Genomic DNA, 17,500 nt, shown 5'->3' on the forward strand with positions numbered 1-17,500 from the left:
CCCATTGAAAATATGTAATTGGCATTTATACTCGTCAATATCAGTGGAATGGTTTTTATATCTGCTTTCAGCATACTTAGCTTTACAAAGCAATTCTTAGCTATACATACAAAGCTATCTGTGTATCTGTTTTCATATTAGTCTCAGTGAATAGGTGACCATTGAGGGCAGGAGTGGTTTATTTAAAAAAAACAAAAAACATTAAACAGTGAAAACAAAAAAATGCAAATATTTGAAGCAAAGGGTGTTGAATCACAAGTATGCAATGAAACCCTGTAATCATTTTCATTAAGTCAATGATCCCTCATCAATCACTGAGCTCAGCATTGTTTGTTCATATGTCATTTTATTATGTAGTTTACTTTTTACTATATATGTGACAAAATATAATAAACTGCTTTGCTATGCCCCCATCTTTAGGTCCAAGCTGGAGAGCAGATATCGAGCCCTCAAGCCACTCCATTTCAGATTTTGACTTTGATGTGGTGATTGGAGCTGATGGACGCAAAAACACATTAGATGGTAAAGTAAAATAGAAAATAGTCAGGAACTGCGATACCCCCTGACTGTGATTGTTTTTTATTTGTTTGTTTTTTTTAGTCGGTCAGTCATTAAATGTTTTTTTTCCTTTGTTAATTCTTCACATCGTCAATCCAAACATGCATAAGCAATGTGCCCCCCCCCCCCAATAAAAAAGTATTTTGCAGTGCAGGCCCATATTTATCTTCCATTCACCCTGTGCTCAAAGCACTGTTTATTTTAAGTGGAAATGAGTTGACTAGTTGAAAAGCTAACCTCCATTACAGACGAAAGCATTTCCTGTTGACATACTTATGTGGAAGCACAGTGTTGTAAAATGTGCAGCTGAATGTACAGTGCTGTTAAAAGTTACAGTATTTGATCCCCTTGTAAAGTCTACATTTAAATTTAAATCTCTTCAGGCCGGCCTGGTTTTGCTGATTTCATGAGCAAACATAACAAAGAGACATGGTGCAGCGAACAGACACACGGTGAAGGTTTCCTTCATGCCAGACGGATGAGTTAGATATACAGTATAGATTGACATGCCACGGGTACACCTCAGATGTCGAATTACTGCAGTAAACATATTTGGCTATCTAACAGTGTGTTTAAGTTTTATGAGGGAGACGGGCACTCCTACAAGACACGTGATTTGCTCCTGGCACGACCATCAACTAACGAGGGCAGAAGTAGATACAACTCCAGGGCAGGAACAGATTACAACTCCTGCTCTCTTTGGTCAATGATCTTGTAGGAGGGCCCTTTAAATATTGTTGTGCATTTATCCTTTTTTAATATTGTGCTTTTACCATTATTTCATACTGAAGTGCGCACATTTCAAATTAAATTGGATGTGTTGAATCAGAAAAAATTATGTGTATGTTTATTGGTCAGCAAGTCATTCTAAAAGCATACAAAATGCGCAAAAGACAAGTGCACTGTTATTGTCAAGGCAGTTTGTTGCCCAGCCACACTCTAATTTCAAATTATATATGATTCCTTCAAACTTGTGAAGTATAATATATTCCTCTTTAAGTTGCATCTGGTTTTGGCTGTTATTCTTCACAAACATGTCTTTCTTTACTTGGTAGGTTTCCGCCGGAAGGAGTTTCGAGGAAAGCTGGCTATTGCCATTACAGCTAACTTTGTCAACAGAAACACCACAGCAGAGGCCAAAGTTGAGGAGATTAGTGGAGTAGCCTTTATATTCAACCAAAAGTTCTTCCTTGAGCTAAAGGAAGAAACAGGTCAGTCAACAAAATGTATCACCTGCAGTGTATGCACGCATCCTTTGAACAATGCCAACTTGAGAGACACATCCTGTTTTAGCAGCTTTAACTCCTTACATCTGTACAACAAATAGTTGAAGACATTTAAAAAAAAAAACCTCATAGACCAAATTCCCCTAGCAAGGTCAAAACACCAAAAAATAGGTGCATGAAAGTTGCGAAAGGCTACTTTGAATGGGGAATCGTGAGAATCTGCAAAACAGGCATGCATGGTAGCGTTAGCCTGAAGTGGAGAAACAGAGAAGGCAATCCCGGGTGCCTGAGATTTTAGGAGGAATGAATGCAGGAATGGACAAGCCACAAATGAAACTTTGTATGTGTTAAGACGTTCGTAACATCGTCTCTGGGTCACCCCAGGGCTATAGTTAGCTACTCAGCATTGGAAGTATGTAGAATTATTTTTCTCCTATTACTATGGATGGGATGAGGGACAAATTCCACGAGACGAGATGTCTCACAAGATTGAGTCCACGAAGACAAGGTGAGGAGATTTTTGCAAAACTTGTAATATACTGTAAAATAATGCCTGATTTAAATGTTCCAGTTTTCATTTTTTCCCTTTTATTGCTTGTAAAGGCAAACATAACCTTGCGTTCAAATGTAAACATAAACACAGACCAACTGTCTTATCTGCCAATGTGTTATCATCCTTTTCTTCAACTGCAAAACTATAATGCCACCACACAGGTGATTTGAAAAGTCAGAGCATCCAGTAACTCACCTGTAGAATTGCAATTATTGAGTATTTTGGTATTCGGATAAAAACAATAATATTCTTTGTTTTTGGCTTGTTAAAAACACGTTAACACAGATGACCACTTTCTGTAATTATGAACGGCAAATTTGTTTTGTTTTGTTTTACATAAAATAAGCTGAGATTTAAGGCAACTCATTCACCACTGATAATAGTCCATGAAATGAGGTGATGACCACAGATCACATTTGGGTCAGGTTGGCTCGTTCAAATGTGATCAGTTCGAAGAACGAATGTCAATCTGTCGGCCTCAAAGCGACTAGTTTGCGTCAATTTAACTACCTTCGAAATGTCACCTGACTGCTCTCGCCATACTGTATGGATTAATAAAGCACTGCTAGCTTGCAGTTAATTTAATTATTTTGCTGGATCAATAGAGGCCAGAGTCTACTACACCAGAGAGATTATTTTGCTGGATCAATAGAGGCCAGGGTCTACTACACCAGAGAGAATCCCATGTGCAGGATTTACATAGGAGCCCCAGAGATGGTACTGCACATCACAGTAAGGTGTAAGATGCTGTTGAGCCTGGCGCACATGGAGCTGCATAACCAGGTAGCAGGAATAGTGTACAGCAACCTCTGTGCTGAATATGGATTGGAGGTGCCAGAATCAAGATGGCTGACACCTCCAAGGGTGAGAACAACCAGGCCAAGATCCTGTGGGACTTCCAAATCCAAATTCAGCACAAAGAAGTAGTAAACATCAGAATACAGCTATAGCGATCGATGTAGCAATCCCGAGTGACAGCAAAATCTGGAAACAAAACCCACAAAGCTGGAGAAGTACCAATGGCTAAAGGAATAACTAAACATGGAGGGTAAAGTCAACAGTGCTACCCGCAGGCTGGGTTCCATCAGCATGTACCAGGAACAACATCTGACATCTCTGTGCAGAAGAGTGCAATATTGGGCGCAACTAAGATTCTGCCTAAAACCCTCAACCTCCCAGACATCTTGTAAAGGACCCAAGTTTGAAGGCACTAGATGTGAATATATATGAATGATTGTATGTATATATGTACTGTAGACGGTATAATTTACTTATTTGAAATGAACATTTTTTAATCTCAAATTGGTCCTTGTCTGTGTCTATATTTTCAGGAATTGACTTAGAGAATATTGTTTACTACAGAGACAACACCCATTACTTTGTCATGACTGCAAAGAAGCAGAGTTTGCTGGACAAAGGGGTCATTATTAATGTAAGTTACATGTTCATACTATGGACATCTACATAAAAGTAACTTTCTCATTTACATTTTTTCAGTGAAAATGCAATTCAGCTAGCTCACCATGCTTTTTTGATTTCCTTTATGCTGTCCGAATATTAAGGAAATTTCAGCTCTTTTTAAAAACAAAAGCATTAAAAGGAAAATGAGTGTTAAAAGAACAACTTTCCCTCATTTTCCCATCATGGATTAATAAAAAAAAATAGATAAAAAAATTAAATAGCTAGATAATTTAATGCACACATTCTATTATTTTTTAACCTATTTTATTTAGTTACAGCTGAGTACTAAAACCAACTTTTGGTATTGGGGCGATACCTGGCCTTACTCGTTATGGTCGATATATTGCCACTTTCCTGGTGCCGTTTGCAATCAGGATTGCAGATGATAGATTAGAATAGAAAATTGCAATTTCACTTAATTTTGAGAAAATATGCTTCATTAAAATATATTGGGTTTTTTTTTCATGAATACAATTTTGGTTTATTACATGTGCTCTTTACAATACACTTTGAAAAGAAGACCTTGTAATTGTAGTACAATGTACAATGGATTTGTTGAGCTTTATTTGATCATCTAAAGAGGAATTGCAATGTGCAGCAGGCATTAACTTCGATCAGTTTTGGCCACATTGGATGCAGATGGATATATGCTTTATGTTGTTGTTGTTTTTGTTTTGTTTTTGTTTTTCATCTAGGACTATGTAGAAACAGAGCGTTTACTAAACACAGAAAATGTAAATCAAGAAGCATTGCTCTCTTATGCCCGTGAGGCAGCTGATTTTGGCACAAATTACCAGCTACCATCACTGGATTATGCTATCAACCACTACGGGCAGCCAGATGTAGCAATGTTTGACTTCACCAGCATGTATGCCTCTGAGAATGCTGCTTTGATCAGGGAGAAACATGGACATCAGCTACTCGTTGCATTGGTAGGAGATAGTCTGCTTGAGGTATGTATCATTAGTGGCAATGACTGCTACTCTTCGCTGATTACAAAATTTATCGTTTTTGATGATAATGATTACTGTGTCCACAGCCTTTCTGGCCTATGGGTACAGGTTGCGCGCGGGGTTTTCTGGCAGCTTTTGACACAGCTTGGATGGTGAAGTCCTTTGCACAGGGCAAAGATCCTCTGGAGATACTGGCAGAGAGGTTCGTATTAACATTGCATGGCTGTGCAGAGAATTAAACTACTTCTAAAAAGGAGTTAGCACCTGCCTGTCACCATTTAATGTGCCCTAGTTTAAAAATCACACCTAAGGACAGTTTAGTATGTCCAATTCACCTGACATGGATGTTTTTGGAGTGTGGGAGGAAGCCGGAGTGCCCGGAGACAGTGGTCCCCAACCCTCGATGCGCGGACCGGTACCAGTCCGTGGATCAACTGGTACCGGGCCGCGTGGGCTGGTCCCGAAATAATGTTTTGGAGATGATTTAGTTTAAAGCTACGTGCACACCGACCTTGAATGAGGCGAAAAAGCGGAGTCAATGTATTGTAGTCAAGGGAGTTCACCTAACTGGGCGCGAATGCGCGTCGGGCGATGGGCGACGCGAATGGAGGGACGCGAATGGCCGCGCGCAGGCACGAGAAGCAAAATTTCCATTTCGCGTGAAGTTAAAACTTTTTAACTTTTTTTGCGTTTCGCGTCGTGACAGCCAATCAACTTCTGGAACATTCAATGGCTCACGCAGGGGGCAGGAATGCATCATGGCGGCCGCTTTGGGGTCACCGGGAGTGATCCAACACGGCCAGCTGAGCTTTCAATACAAAAAAGAGCCAAGCAAGAGCACTCACCTGGCTTGTAGAAAGGCGGAAGCGAGAACTTGGGACAACTGGTTTGTGCAGCGTTTGCTTCACTTAACAGCTGTTGAACCGTAGTTACTGTGCTAAGCTAACGATAGCGCAGCATTGTCAGCACAACATTTAGCACAGTCTCGGCCACTTGATTGCGACATTGAAACTTTTATTGTCGCAAAGCGAGGGACACGCAGTGTAAAAAAAAAAAAAAAGAAAAGGTGCTGTCGGTGAAAGTATTGGCTCCGTCACATCCCAGAAAAGTGAAAGTTCTCAGCAATGCTCTTTTTTCCGGATCTACCGTAAAGTGCATAGCAAGATCGCTTCACTACCCTGTGGACAAAAAATACAACAGCGACAGAAAGCCCCGCTAATGAGCGTAGCGACGTCAGTTTTCGCGTTCGGTGTGCACGTAGCATAATTCTAGTTCATACGTTTGTGCTTGATCTTTGTTTTTGGGTCGCTGCCTCTGGCCGCTGTTGATATTACATACATAGTGAGAAGGATGATGTGGTTTTTAGAGCAGCCAGCACCCCCCCTAAATTGTGAAGCCTCACTCAGATTCATCACAGTCTCACTAAGAAAATTGTGCATTGACTTGAATATGTATGTAAGACTGTTTTTATAAGGCTATGTTGCGTCTCTGACCACTTCTAGTATAAAGTTCAAATCAGATCATACTACCTGACTTTTTGAATGGTATCTTAACCAAATACCTAATATGTAAATGTGTCATACTTCAATCGGTTCCTGACTTTTTCATTGTATCATTTCCTAGGGAGAGCATCTACCGACTACTTCCTCAGACCACAACAGAGAACATCAGTAAAAACTTTGACCAATATACCATTGATCCTGCAACCCGCTACCCGAACCTAAATTCCAGCCATGTACGCCCATACCAGGTCAGTTGGACTCTAATCTTAGTCTGATTTAATCCATAACCAATATTAATTAAAGGAAAGCAATTACAGTTGTACAGTAAATTGAAATGCCTTAAGTTAAATCATATATGTCAATCAAATTAAATCACATTAGTGTATATGGGCTGTCACCTCATCATGGTGGATGGGTTACATTGATTCTAGGAGCTGAGTTCTTTGCGGCTTTATGCCCTTGGCAAACATGTTGTAGATGAGAGATCAAACAGCACACACAGCTCAACACACACCTATGATGATTATAAATGTTGCATGATGTTTTATCTTGCCCTGATGCGGGTCACCAGGGCCTACCTTTCGATCCGGGCATGGGGATGGTGCTCAAAGAAGAATGCCTGGTTCATGGCCGTCTCGCCATCATTTTTCTGGGGATTTTCAATCCATACTTGAACGATGCCAGTGAAAACTTAAACAGCCTGATCGGGAGGAAAAAAACCCTGATCTGAACTTCGAAGCAGATCATGACATCATGTTCACACTTAAGGTTATCCATATGCGCACTTTGCACCAGAACACCCAGGCTGCAGTTCAATGATCGATTGCAGGACATCTGACATCTAACTCAAGACCTGGAAGACATTCAGGGATGAATGGAACATTTTCTGTCTCCATTGTCGAGCTGGCCGACTGGAGCTGTGTCTTAAAAATGGTCAGCGTCTGTGTTTACTTGTCACAGAGTGTCACAAACTGTGGATCATGACAGAAAAAACATGATCCTGGATACAAGTGGCTAGAATGAGTTTTCTTTGTTGGGTGTCCAGACTTTGGACTCTCACTGAGAGATAGGGTGAAAACCTCGGTCATCCGTGAGGTTCTCTGAACAGCTGCTCATCCATATTGAGAAGAGCCAATTGAGGTAGGTCGGGCTGGTTAGGAAGACAGCTGGGCACCCCTTTAGTGAGGTTGTCCGGGCACATCCAACCACAAGGAGAATCTGGGCATGACTGATGACTGGCAGGAGAGACTTTTTTTCCTGGTTGGCCAGAAAATGCCTCGAGATTTCCAGAAGAACTGGACAAAAGGCCCGTCGAGATTGCCAGTATGGGTTTCTTTCCTGAAGCTGCCACATCCATGACCCAATCTGGGATAAACGGAAGACAATGGACAGATGTTAAATGAATGGATGGATGGATGACAAATGGAGAGTGTGTACTGATTCTTATTGTTTGTTGAAGGATAAAAGTGTGGACTTGGTCATGTGACATTACAAAATAAATGATCTCATTACTTTCTACCTCCAAGGTGCGACACCTGTTCAATAATGGAAAACAGGACTCTTCTTACCATGGTTCCATAGGTAGACCTGTCTACATTTCCAGAGGTGAGTCCCATAAAGATATTCATAAATTTAGTGTTGTTTGTCACTTGTTTTTAATAATTTTGTTGTCTGTTTTTGATAACATATTTTTTTCTGTGTGAGGAAGTTGCATTGGTACTTGAATTACCAAGTGTTCATGCTTACATGGTAGCTTTCAACGTATACTTTTACATTATTAAATTGAATAACTAGTGAACAGGTATGTGAGTTTTGGGGAATGTATTTAATCCTGTAAATCTCTAAATATTGTCTTTACTGTACAGTCTGTTCCTTATAACGCATTTAGGATTTAAGGGACTCGTTTGAGTTTTAATGTTTTTGTGAAAGTTCTTGCATGTATTGTTGGTTTTCAGTTTAGAGCACTATCAATCCCTGACCGCTTTGGTTATTAGTTTCCCCATTGAGCCAAATTACAGGAATCAGAAGTTTTATCACATTGTTGAGCAAGCCAGTTTACATACCCAGCACAACTATAAATACCGTAATTCACCACTAGTTGGCAAGACATACTGTTGTTCTCATACTGTAGGTTTACTTACTTCTCTGCTGTGTAAGCATACTGTATGAACACAACTTCACAGTTTTATAGTTTTGTTAAATTATTTGTGTGTTTAGAAAGTCTGATTCGATAATTAAGACATATCAAAGTGTTGTTGCAAAAATGCTTTGCACTCAATCAAGTTCAAATGTGAACCTTTTACTGCCTCTTAACTCCTAACAAACTTTTCTGTGGGATCCTCCATACCTCAAACCACCAAATCAACTAAAATCCAATTGGTTCAATTTTAGTGGCATTCCAGATAAAGCTGGTTGTGGGCTTCTAATGGGTTTGCAGAAAGATATGTCAAGTTTCTAAGCTTAACAACAGAGAAAAATGTTGTTCACAACCAAATTGAATGATTAAAAATAAAGGCATAAAATGCCACTGCATCCACTATAAAACATTGTTGTTAGGAATGTAGGAAAAGAAACAAAAACATCATGTGCTTAGTTATTTGGAACACACAGTGCAGGTTCTCTATGGAGATGACATCACTGTGAAACTGTAGCCCCTTTTACTGATGACACAGATAATGCAGCTGGATGAAATTACCATACTGGTGAAGTTGATACTTCTTCAATGCAGTACAGGATGACCTGCTTCACTGTGCTCCTAAGAAGCCTGATACAAACTGTTTTGAACATCTTTTATATACTTTTTTTATTGCTCTAACATTAGACCCTAGTGACAATAAGTGTCTGTAGAAAATGGAAGGATGGACTTGCTATGTACTTAATGCCATACTTTGAACTTTTCATAAACATTGACGTATCAAATCTAAAGTTTTGAAGTAGCAGTGCGATTTTTAATGTACGTTAATAAACAAAGCAATGTCAGTACATTGCTTTGTTTATTAATGCAATGAAAGGATTGTTAGAGGTGATATAAAACAGTGGTATACATTCCAGCCATCCCTGTCCCAGTGTGACAAACGTAACTTAATTACATATTCTCACAAAAATAAATCAACAAAACAAGAAATTCAGATTTCTTGTTTTCTTTCCTCCCTAAAAAGAAAAAACTGTGTTAAAATGAAAGTTCCAACTATCCAATCCAATCCAACTTTATTTGTTAAGCACTTTAAAACAACCACAGCTGACCAAAGTTCTGTACAGAGAAATAAAAACATCGTAAAAACAGACACAACAGCTCAAGGACATAAAACGCTAAATCTGATAAGATAAATGAGTAACGGTCAAAAATAGAATAAAATGAAGGTTGAAAAGAATAAAATAGTGAAAAAAATGATAGGAATAAAAGAATAAAGGAATCAAATAAAAGAAAAGTAAAAAGTCCACTGTCTTACTAAGTGTTAAACGCCAAGGAGAAGAGGTGGGTTTTGAGAAGGGATTTAAAAACAGGCAGGGAGGAGGCCAGTCTAATATGCTGAGGCAGGTTGTTCCAGAGTTTTGGGGCTGCAACAGCAAAGGCACGGTCCCCTCTGAGCTTCCGCTTAGTTTGCGGCTCACTCAGGAGCAGCTGATCAGCTGACCTGAGATAGCGAGCAGGTGCGTAGGGGTGCAGAAGCTCAGAGAGGTATGGAGGGGCAAGACCGTTCAGGGATTTAAATGCAAATAAAAAGATTTTGAAATGAATCTTAAAATGTACAGGCAACCAGTGGAGTGAAGCTAAAATGGGGGAAATGTGCTCATGCTTGTGTGTGCCTGTGAAACAAGATGGCTTATCAAGTCATGCATTTCAAGTCTGTCAAGTAAATTAGGTACCGAGTTTCAAGTCAAGCCCAAACATTCCCAAGTTTTTGTCAAGCTAGTCATAATTCCTAAAATTAGCAACTCAAGTATGACTCAAGTCAAGTACATCTCAGCAAAGTTACCACTCGTTCTTTCCAAGACCTAATCTCTGCAAATCTTACACTTCAAGTCTTTGACCACCGTTGACAAAACGTAACGTGCAGCCAGTCTTCTGGACCATCTTCATTCAAGATGAACATAACATTTTTTTTCTCACATTTTGCCTTTCAGTGTTTTAATGAAGTGAAAATGCTAATTTTGACTTGCAAACTGTGATGTGAAAAGTGCTTATTTTGAGCTTTGTTGTAAGAAAAGTAGTTGAAATCATTTTTTTTCCTCCTATAGAGTCTGAGGTACGCCCAGACCGGCTGCTGACATGGTGTCAGAAACAAACTAATGGATATAGAGGGGTTGACATCACCAATCTGACATCTTCCTGGAGGAGTGGCCTTGCCCTTTGTGCCCTTATACATAAGCAGAGGCCTGAACTCATGTGAGAATGCATTCTATTGTCACTGATTCAAATTCAAATGTTTTTTTTTGTTGTTTTTTTTTACACTCTCCTCCAAAATTGCATCAGTGAGGCCAATACCTTTAATTTTGCATGGGACTCAAGATTTTGACACACAATGATGACTATGAGACAGGATAAGCTTCTTTTATTTAGCAGTACTTACATCCCAGATACTTAACTTTTCAAAAAGAAAAGATTTACCCCCCACCACCACCAGTTAAAAGATTGCAATGTTTTGATTGCTCCTCAATGTTGCCAGATGTGTGCGTGTGTCTGTGTCTGTGCGTGTGTGTGTTTGTGTGTGTGTGTGTGCGTGTGCGTGCATGTGTTTTTAATATCACATTATTGCTTTATTGAAGTTTGATTTTGGACTTTTGGGTCAATTAACAGATGAATTGCAATTTGGTGTGCCCCAGCTGTCACAAGAATGTTTTATCATTTTCCATTTGCATCTGGCCACAAAGTAAATTAGATTTTGATGACATTTTGGTGGTTCAACACCATTTTGGATGGATTTTTTTTCTCAACATAAGTAACACATCAACCAGCATTGCAGCACTTACAAGTCACTCAAATACAGTGGTACCTCGGTACTCGACCATAATCCGTTCCGAGGTGGTGGTCGAGCACCGATTTGGTCGAACACCGAAACCAATTTTCCCATAAGAAATAATGGAAACTATTTTAATCCGTTTTTACCATTAAGAAAAATACATAAGAACATGTATCTAAACAACAATGAGGACGTAAATGTGCACAAGCGGTACATGATAAAGATATATAAAGCATTATTAAGCATTTTGTATAATTTACTTACGTTTTGGAGAGTGGCTGATGGCATACGGGAATGGATGCGGCGAGGACGGGAGGGAGGGTTAATCCTTGGAACGGGGAATCCCCTTTCATGATGACGCTAGGTAACGCGCCTTCAGGGGTTTTCTCCCTTCTCTCTCTCTTCTGTGGAGGTAAATCTGGCTGGGCAGTAGCCTTCCTTTTTTCTTTAAGAAGGAACCTGTCCATTGTAAGTTGCTTCTGCCTTTTTTGTTTGTTTCTTCCGTTCGATAGTGGTCCTCACTGTTTTTCTCTTTGCCTTCCCCTTATCACTATCTCTCTTAGGACCCATCATTAAGGGCTAGCGCAACACAAAAAAGTTGAAAATTGGGAAGAAATACGTACTCAAACAAACTGCGTAAGTCTTACTCCGTTGGCGGTCTGAGTTGAACTGGCGCTTGAACTGGCCGAAAAGAGCCGAGGAGCGCGTTCGGGTCGGCTCGGCTAGGCTCGGCTAGTCGAGCACGGCTAGGCTCGGCTAGTCGAGCACCGAAAATCTGATCGAGGTCCGATGCATTACCTACTTGATTTTTTTGTCGAGCACCGATTTGGCCGAGTATAGAGGCGTTCGAGGACCGAGGTACCACTGTATTGTATATGGTGCTTGCATTTATGTATTATATATTTACATATTTACTTTTATTCATCGCCGATTCATTCATACAAATCATTTATGAATTAAACGTTCGAAATGAGGAAGTCCATGCCATTTGGGGCAAATGCCCTTGCTCTCCTGACAAATGAGTGCATTCAAAGAAAAGGTGTGGTCTTCTCAGGCCGACATCTGAGAAAATGTAAATTTATTCATCTAAAAGAAACAAAATTTCTCATCATCCATTTTCATATCTGTTTATGAAAACCCACCTATTTGCAAGGCATGTGGAAGTTCAATTAGCCATACAGCACTTCCTTATTTGGCAGATAAAGAATGTGTACTCTGGTACAAACGATAAACATATGAATTACAGTATTTGAACAGCCTAGTGACTAGGCTGTTCAAATAATTCATATGTATCGACTAAAGCATGTAGTAAGATAGGCCAGGCCTGAATCATTTTTATTTTTCAAACATGTTTATTGTTTGTCTTTCTATTTTAGTGACTATGACTCCCTTCGTGGGGATGAAGTGGCAGCAAACAATCAATTGGCCTTTGATGTGGCTGAGCATCACTTTGGGATTCAGCCAGTGACGACTGGAAAGGAGATGGCTGCAGGGACAGAACCAGACAAACTGCTTATGGTTTTGTACCTGTCCAAATTTTACGAAGCCTTCAGGAACTTGCCTGGAAGCAAAAAAGGTCAGAGTAATATTCAGTTTTTCTTGACATTGATTGGTTGTGATGATTTCTCAGTTGTTGCCAAATTGATTCATTTAGATTTCTGTTTGAAATGCATGTTCTTTTATATGAAGAGGGGATTATAAAGATTAGATAACTTTTTTAATTTATTTTTGGTAGCAACACACCATCAGTCGGCCTGTGTTGGTCTCACTAATATTAAAATTACAGTATCGTCATTGAACTTGAACCTGCAGTTTAAATCCAGTTTAGGTTGAAGTAAACATAAAATAACAGTAATTCTAAATCTTGTCATTACTGGGTATGAAACCATTAGCAGTCTGCGGTTGAATCATTGACAGTTGCACACAAGTACCCATTGTGGGATGGACCACAAATGCTTGCTGTTCCATCTTTTTTTCGTCGGGTCACATATATCAATTATTTTAAGATTATGTTTTTATTTATTTGTATGCAGATTGGAAAAGTTATCAAAGTCATCATCAAACATCTTACGTAATTATTTAGTTGCTAAATGTGTGGCAGCAGCCTGTTAAGGTGAAATTGACCCAGTTTATTGTGAGAACGCATACAATTTGCATTTTTTATTTTGTAAACTTCAGTATAGCTAAAAAGTAACACATATACTCATCAAATTGAATCTGTTGGTGATTAAAACGGGCACTTATGTTTGGCTTGAATTATTTTTGTTTGTTTTGTTCCCGCACACAATTACAATGGGGGTCCTTGTAAAATTTGCTTTCTAAAAGCTGTCCCTGACTCCAAAAGGTTTGCGAGACCCTGATGTAGAGTACAAATAAAGTTCTAACGGTTTGGTTTACTTATGCAAAATAGTGTCATTATCCTAGATTCCACAAGTTAAGCGTTATGAGTTAACTGCAACGCTATTTGCTTTCTGGCTATTCCTGATATATCATCTAGGATTCAGATTAAAAGGTTAGTTCTGGGGAGAGATTTGTCTTAAAATTATTTGCACAGATACCTTTAGATTCCGGTGGTTTTCAGATTTAAAAACACATTTGAGATTTTCACATGTTTTTCAAATTCAAAAATCCTGCGATTTTCACATATTTGTAAATGTTGTTCATGTATTTATCATGACCTATGATTGGTAAATGTTTAGTTTTTCAAACGTTTGTGAATTGGCGGGTCCGCTCATTTACAAACATCACTGTGTTGCAAGATATTCACACACAGGTACTCAGATACTCATGTCTAAAGGCCCGTTCCTCCTACATTCTTGAGGGGGCAGAGTTGTTCTCGCCATTCCATTGTGTAGAATGTAAGTGCTCGGAAAAGTGAACAGAATAGTAATTTCATTGTGTACTCTTACTATGCTTATGACGATAAAAAATCATGAATCTCCTGAACGTTTAATTTTTCCACATAAAAGTATATCGTACAGTCACCCAAGCTTTTAGGTTTTATAAATGTAATAGAACAAACTATGCTTTTACATTTCAGGAGCGAAAGAAAGAGACGAGAATAGCGACAGGCAGTTGGCAAAAAGCAACCCAGGCCACCCCAGGAAGAGGATACCGAAGGTTGGGTAACACTCTTAGTCAAAGTTTTGACTTTTATTCTTGGAACCAATTTATGTTTTTCCCTGAGGACGCTAAGGTTTTTATCACTTCCCATTTCATCCGCTATTTGCCATTAATCACAGCAGCGTAATTACTCTTCTGGTACTGAAAGCCAGCACAATAGTCAAGCATGGCAATTTAAGTTTTCCCATCTCTTATGCGATGTATAGATGCATTATTGATGTCTGCAGGCTGAATATTGCAAGGTAAATGCAAAATGATATTTAGGTTAAAAATGTCTAATGAGGGAATCTTGCGCTTGCTCTCACAGGATGACAAGAAACTTGACGATGATTCTGTTAATAAGAGACGTCGTAAGGGAAACAGTTACCTCACAGAGGTCGGTAGATTATTTTTTCATCACATTAAAAAGTGAAATATGAAACATTTAAACATTTCTATTATTCAATCTAACCACTCTTTGCACTCTCCTACTCACATTACTTGGGCTCTGCAATGGGCATCAGTTATCCTGTCACAGGACGCCCTCAGCAGGTGAAGACAGGAAACTGCAGGAGAACAAGGTCCGATCCATGGCAACACAGCTGCTGGCCAAATTTGAGGAGAATTCAGCAGAAAAAATGCATAAGAAGGTCAGATATGAACATGTATTAAAGGCTTCAACAGTTTGGCTATTTCTGAACCCTTGAGTGTTTGGAGTTTACATTTATTGCTTTTTTTTCCTGTGTTCATGAACACAAAATAACCGAAAAGAAAGAATTGTGTAATTTAGAGTACTTGAAGAACAAAAAAATTTCAGCCGGGAAAAAAAAAGATCTTTTTGAATTCTAAGGGTTAGCTTTTGAAGCATGCTACCTTGGCTTAATGTACTTCTAACAAGACTTGAGTTACAGTAGTAATTGATTGATTGCTTTAAGTTGCAAGCTAAAATACAAAAGCCAGATTATTGCAGTAAATGCAACTCACTTCACAGCAAGGAGCGAACTAGCAAGTGTGAATAAAAAAGTGAACAAAAAAGGCAGTGCTTTTTTCAAGTCTTTTCCAGTTGATTTGCACTGACAAACTAAAAGTAAAATGTAAGATTTTAATGTTGTGCAATTAAATAAACCACATAAATTTGCCTTTTGAAAGTCCACTTACTGCTAATGCAATAGGTGAACAAACAGAACTATGATTCTTGAAGAATGTATGCCCTTTTTTTCCCCATAAGAAACCGCTGTTTGAATAGAAATAGTGTATTAAAGTCCATTCAACCTTTTTATAAAGCTCCTTATCCTCACAAGTGTCGCTGACTTGCTAGTGCCTATCCTCGGCATCTCTGGGCAGTAGGCGGGGGACACCCCAAACTGGTTTCCAGCCAATTGCAGGGCGCATAGAGACGAACAACCATTCATGCACACAATCATACCAATTTAGACTGTCCAATACAACCTGCCATGCATTTTTGTGGAATGTGAGTGGAAGCCGCAGTGCCAGGAGAGAACGCACACTGGCACGGGGAGAACATGCGAACTCCACACAGGAAGACCGGGGCAAGGTGGAATTGAACTCTGGATTCTTAACTGCGAGGCGGACAAACAATATACAATACAGTTTACAATATATATATTACATAATACAGTATTACTTAATTGGATCATGATTTTTGGGCCTGGACAGGATCAACGTTCAGCAAGTTACAAAATACCTCATCTCAGAAAAACTACCCTAATTGCAGGTTTGTGTATGTCTGGATTGCAATCAGATTGCATCCCGGTGTCAAAGGCAAGTAGTCTACAACATGGTAAATGATAAATGGACTTTCACTTATATAGTGCTTTTCTACTTTGGGTACTCAAAACGCTTTACACTAACTAGTCATTTACCTACTCATGACGCAGCATCAGGAGCAATTAGGGTTCAGTGTCTTGCTCCAGGATACTTCGACATGGTCTCGATTTGTCGGGGGATCGAACCCAAAGCCTCTCGGCTAGAAGACGACCACTCTACCACAGTGCCTTGCTGCGCCCCAATAAAAAGAACACACTTTTTATTTAATTATAGTAATCTGTAATTATATTACACAAGTTGCCGCGCGCCTGTAGGAAGCTGACGTGCTTCAGCGCCATATTTCTGCGAACGAATGATGGGTAAAGGAAAAGAACTATAAGAATGTAGTCTATTTGAAGTCGGCTTGTGAAATGTGGTCCCTGAGACAACGTTGTGCAGAGCTAGCATACTGGTTCTTTAAGAGTCGTATCCTGCTTGTTTTTTATCTCTCTGACTTTCAAGACGCTTATTCAAATGATCACAATCACTGTCTGGCATCCATGGAGCTTGCTGACGAGCTGAATATTTGAATCAGGCATGATGGGAGAAGGACACATCGAAAATAGGCAGGATGTAGTGTGGGTGCTTCAAATTCATCTGTTCACCACTCTATGTGCACATATTGTACCATTAATAAAACCCTTAAGGTTTTTGTGATTAACCTTCAAATAAAATTTAAAGCTTTGAAAAAAGTTGCTCTTCAAGTTAGGTCAACGATTCGCAAAACACGTATATAAGGCGCACCATATTATAAGGTGAATGGAATCAAAGCTACAGTGGTGGCTGGGGCTGCATTTGAATTCTGTTATGTATCCACTAAATAGAGCTGTCAACTCATGTCAATGATCAGATTAGTCACTCAGACTTTATTAATAGAATATAGGTATTCTCACAGCTCTATTCACACCAAAAATGAATAAACTACAATTTTATTTTTTCCAGAAGTAATGTCAGTGAGGTGGCGTTTTCACGAAACTTAAGACTTTTAGGTGTGCATGGATTCAAAGCTACAGTGGTGGCTGGGACCGCATTTGCATTCTGTTATCTATCCACTAACTGAGCTCAAGGGAATGTCAACTCAATGATCAGATAAGTCAGCAGTTTCTGCAGTCAGCACATGATATGATCGCTATATAAGGCGCACTGATTATAAGGCGCACTGTCAGCTTTTAAAAAAAATATTCAAGGCTTTTACATATATAGGCTTTTCCATAGGCGCCCCATAGTGCAGAAAATACAGCAAATAAATAAATAAATGAATTAATAAACCTACCACGCCTTCATATAGGCTCATGAGATAAATTCACACATCATACGGTTTTGTAATGTGATAACTTTATTCTACACCTCTTTGATT

The 17,500-nt window shown here is 39.2% G+C and overlaps 1 protein-coding gene across 3 annotated transcripts in view; it reads left to right on the plus strand.

Moving 5' to 3' along the window:
• LOC148421907 (F-actin-monooxygenase mical2b-like) overlaps nt 1–17,500 on the plus strand; it is a 63,103-nt gene that overhangs the window by 22,491 nt on the left and 23,112 nt on the right. For all 3 annotated transcript variants that reach the window (XM_088416338.1, XM_088416339.1, XM_088416340.1), the window contains exons 5-16: nt 421–522; nt 1,614–1,769; nt 3,669–3,769; nt 4,494–4,751; nt 4,838–4,953; nt 6,375–6,501; nt 7,780–7,858; nt 10,493–10,640; nt 12,591–12,790; nt 14,255–14,334; nt 14,645–14,713; nt 14,841–14,966. In XM_088416338.1, coding sequence (XP_088272464.1) covers nt 421–522; nt 1,614–1,769; nt 3,669–3,769; nt 4,494–4,751; nt 4,838–4,953; nt 6,375–6,501; nt 7,780–7,858; nt 10,493–10,640; nt 12,591–12,790; nt 14,255–14,334; nt 14,645–14,713; nt 14,841–14,966 — 1,562 coding nt within the window. The remainder of the gene's footprint in view (nt 1–420; nt 523–1,613; nt 1,770–3,668; nt 3,770–4,493; nt 4,752–4,837; nt 4,954–6,374; nt 6,502–7,779; nt 7,859–10,492; nt 10,641–12,590; nt 12,791–14,254; nt 14,335–14,644; nt 14,714–14,840; nt 14,967–17,500) is intronic.

This window comes from Hippichthys cyanospilos, chromosome 6 (assembly GCF_059441005.1).
Source record: "Hippichthys cyanospilos isolate Australia breed blue-spotted pipefish chromosome 6, RoL_Hcya_1.0, whole genome shotgun sequence".
NCBI lineage: Eukaryota > Metazoa > Chordata > Actinopteri > Syngnathiformes > Syngnathidae > Hippichthys > Hippichthys cyanospilos.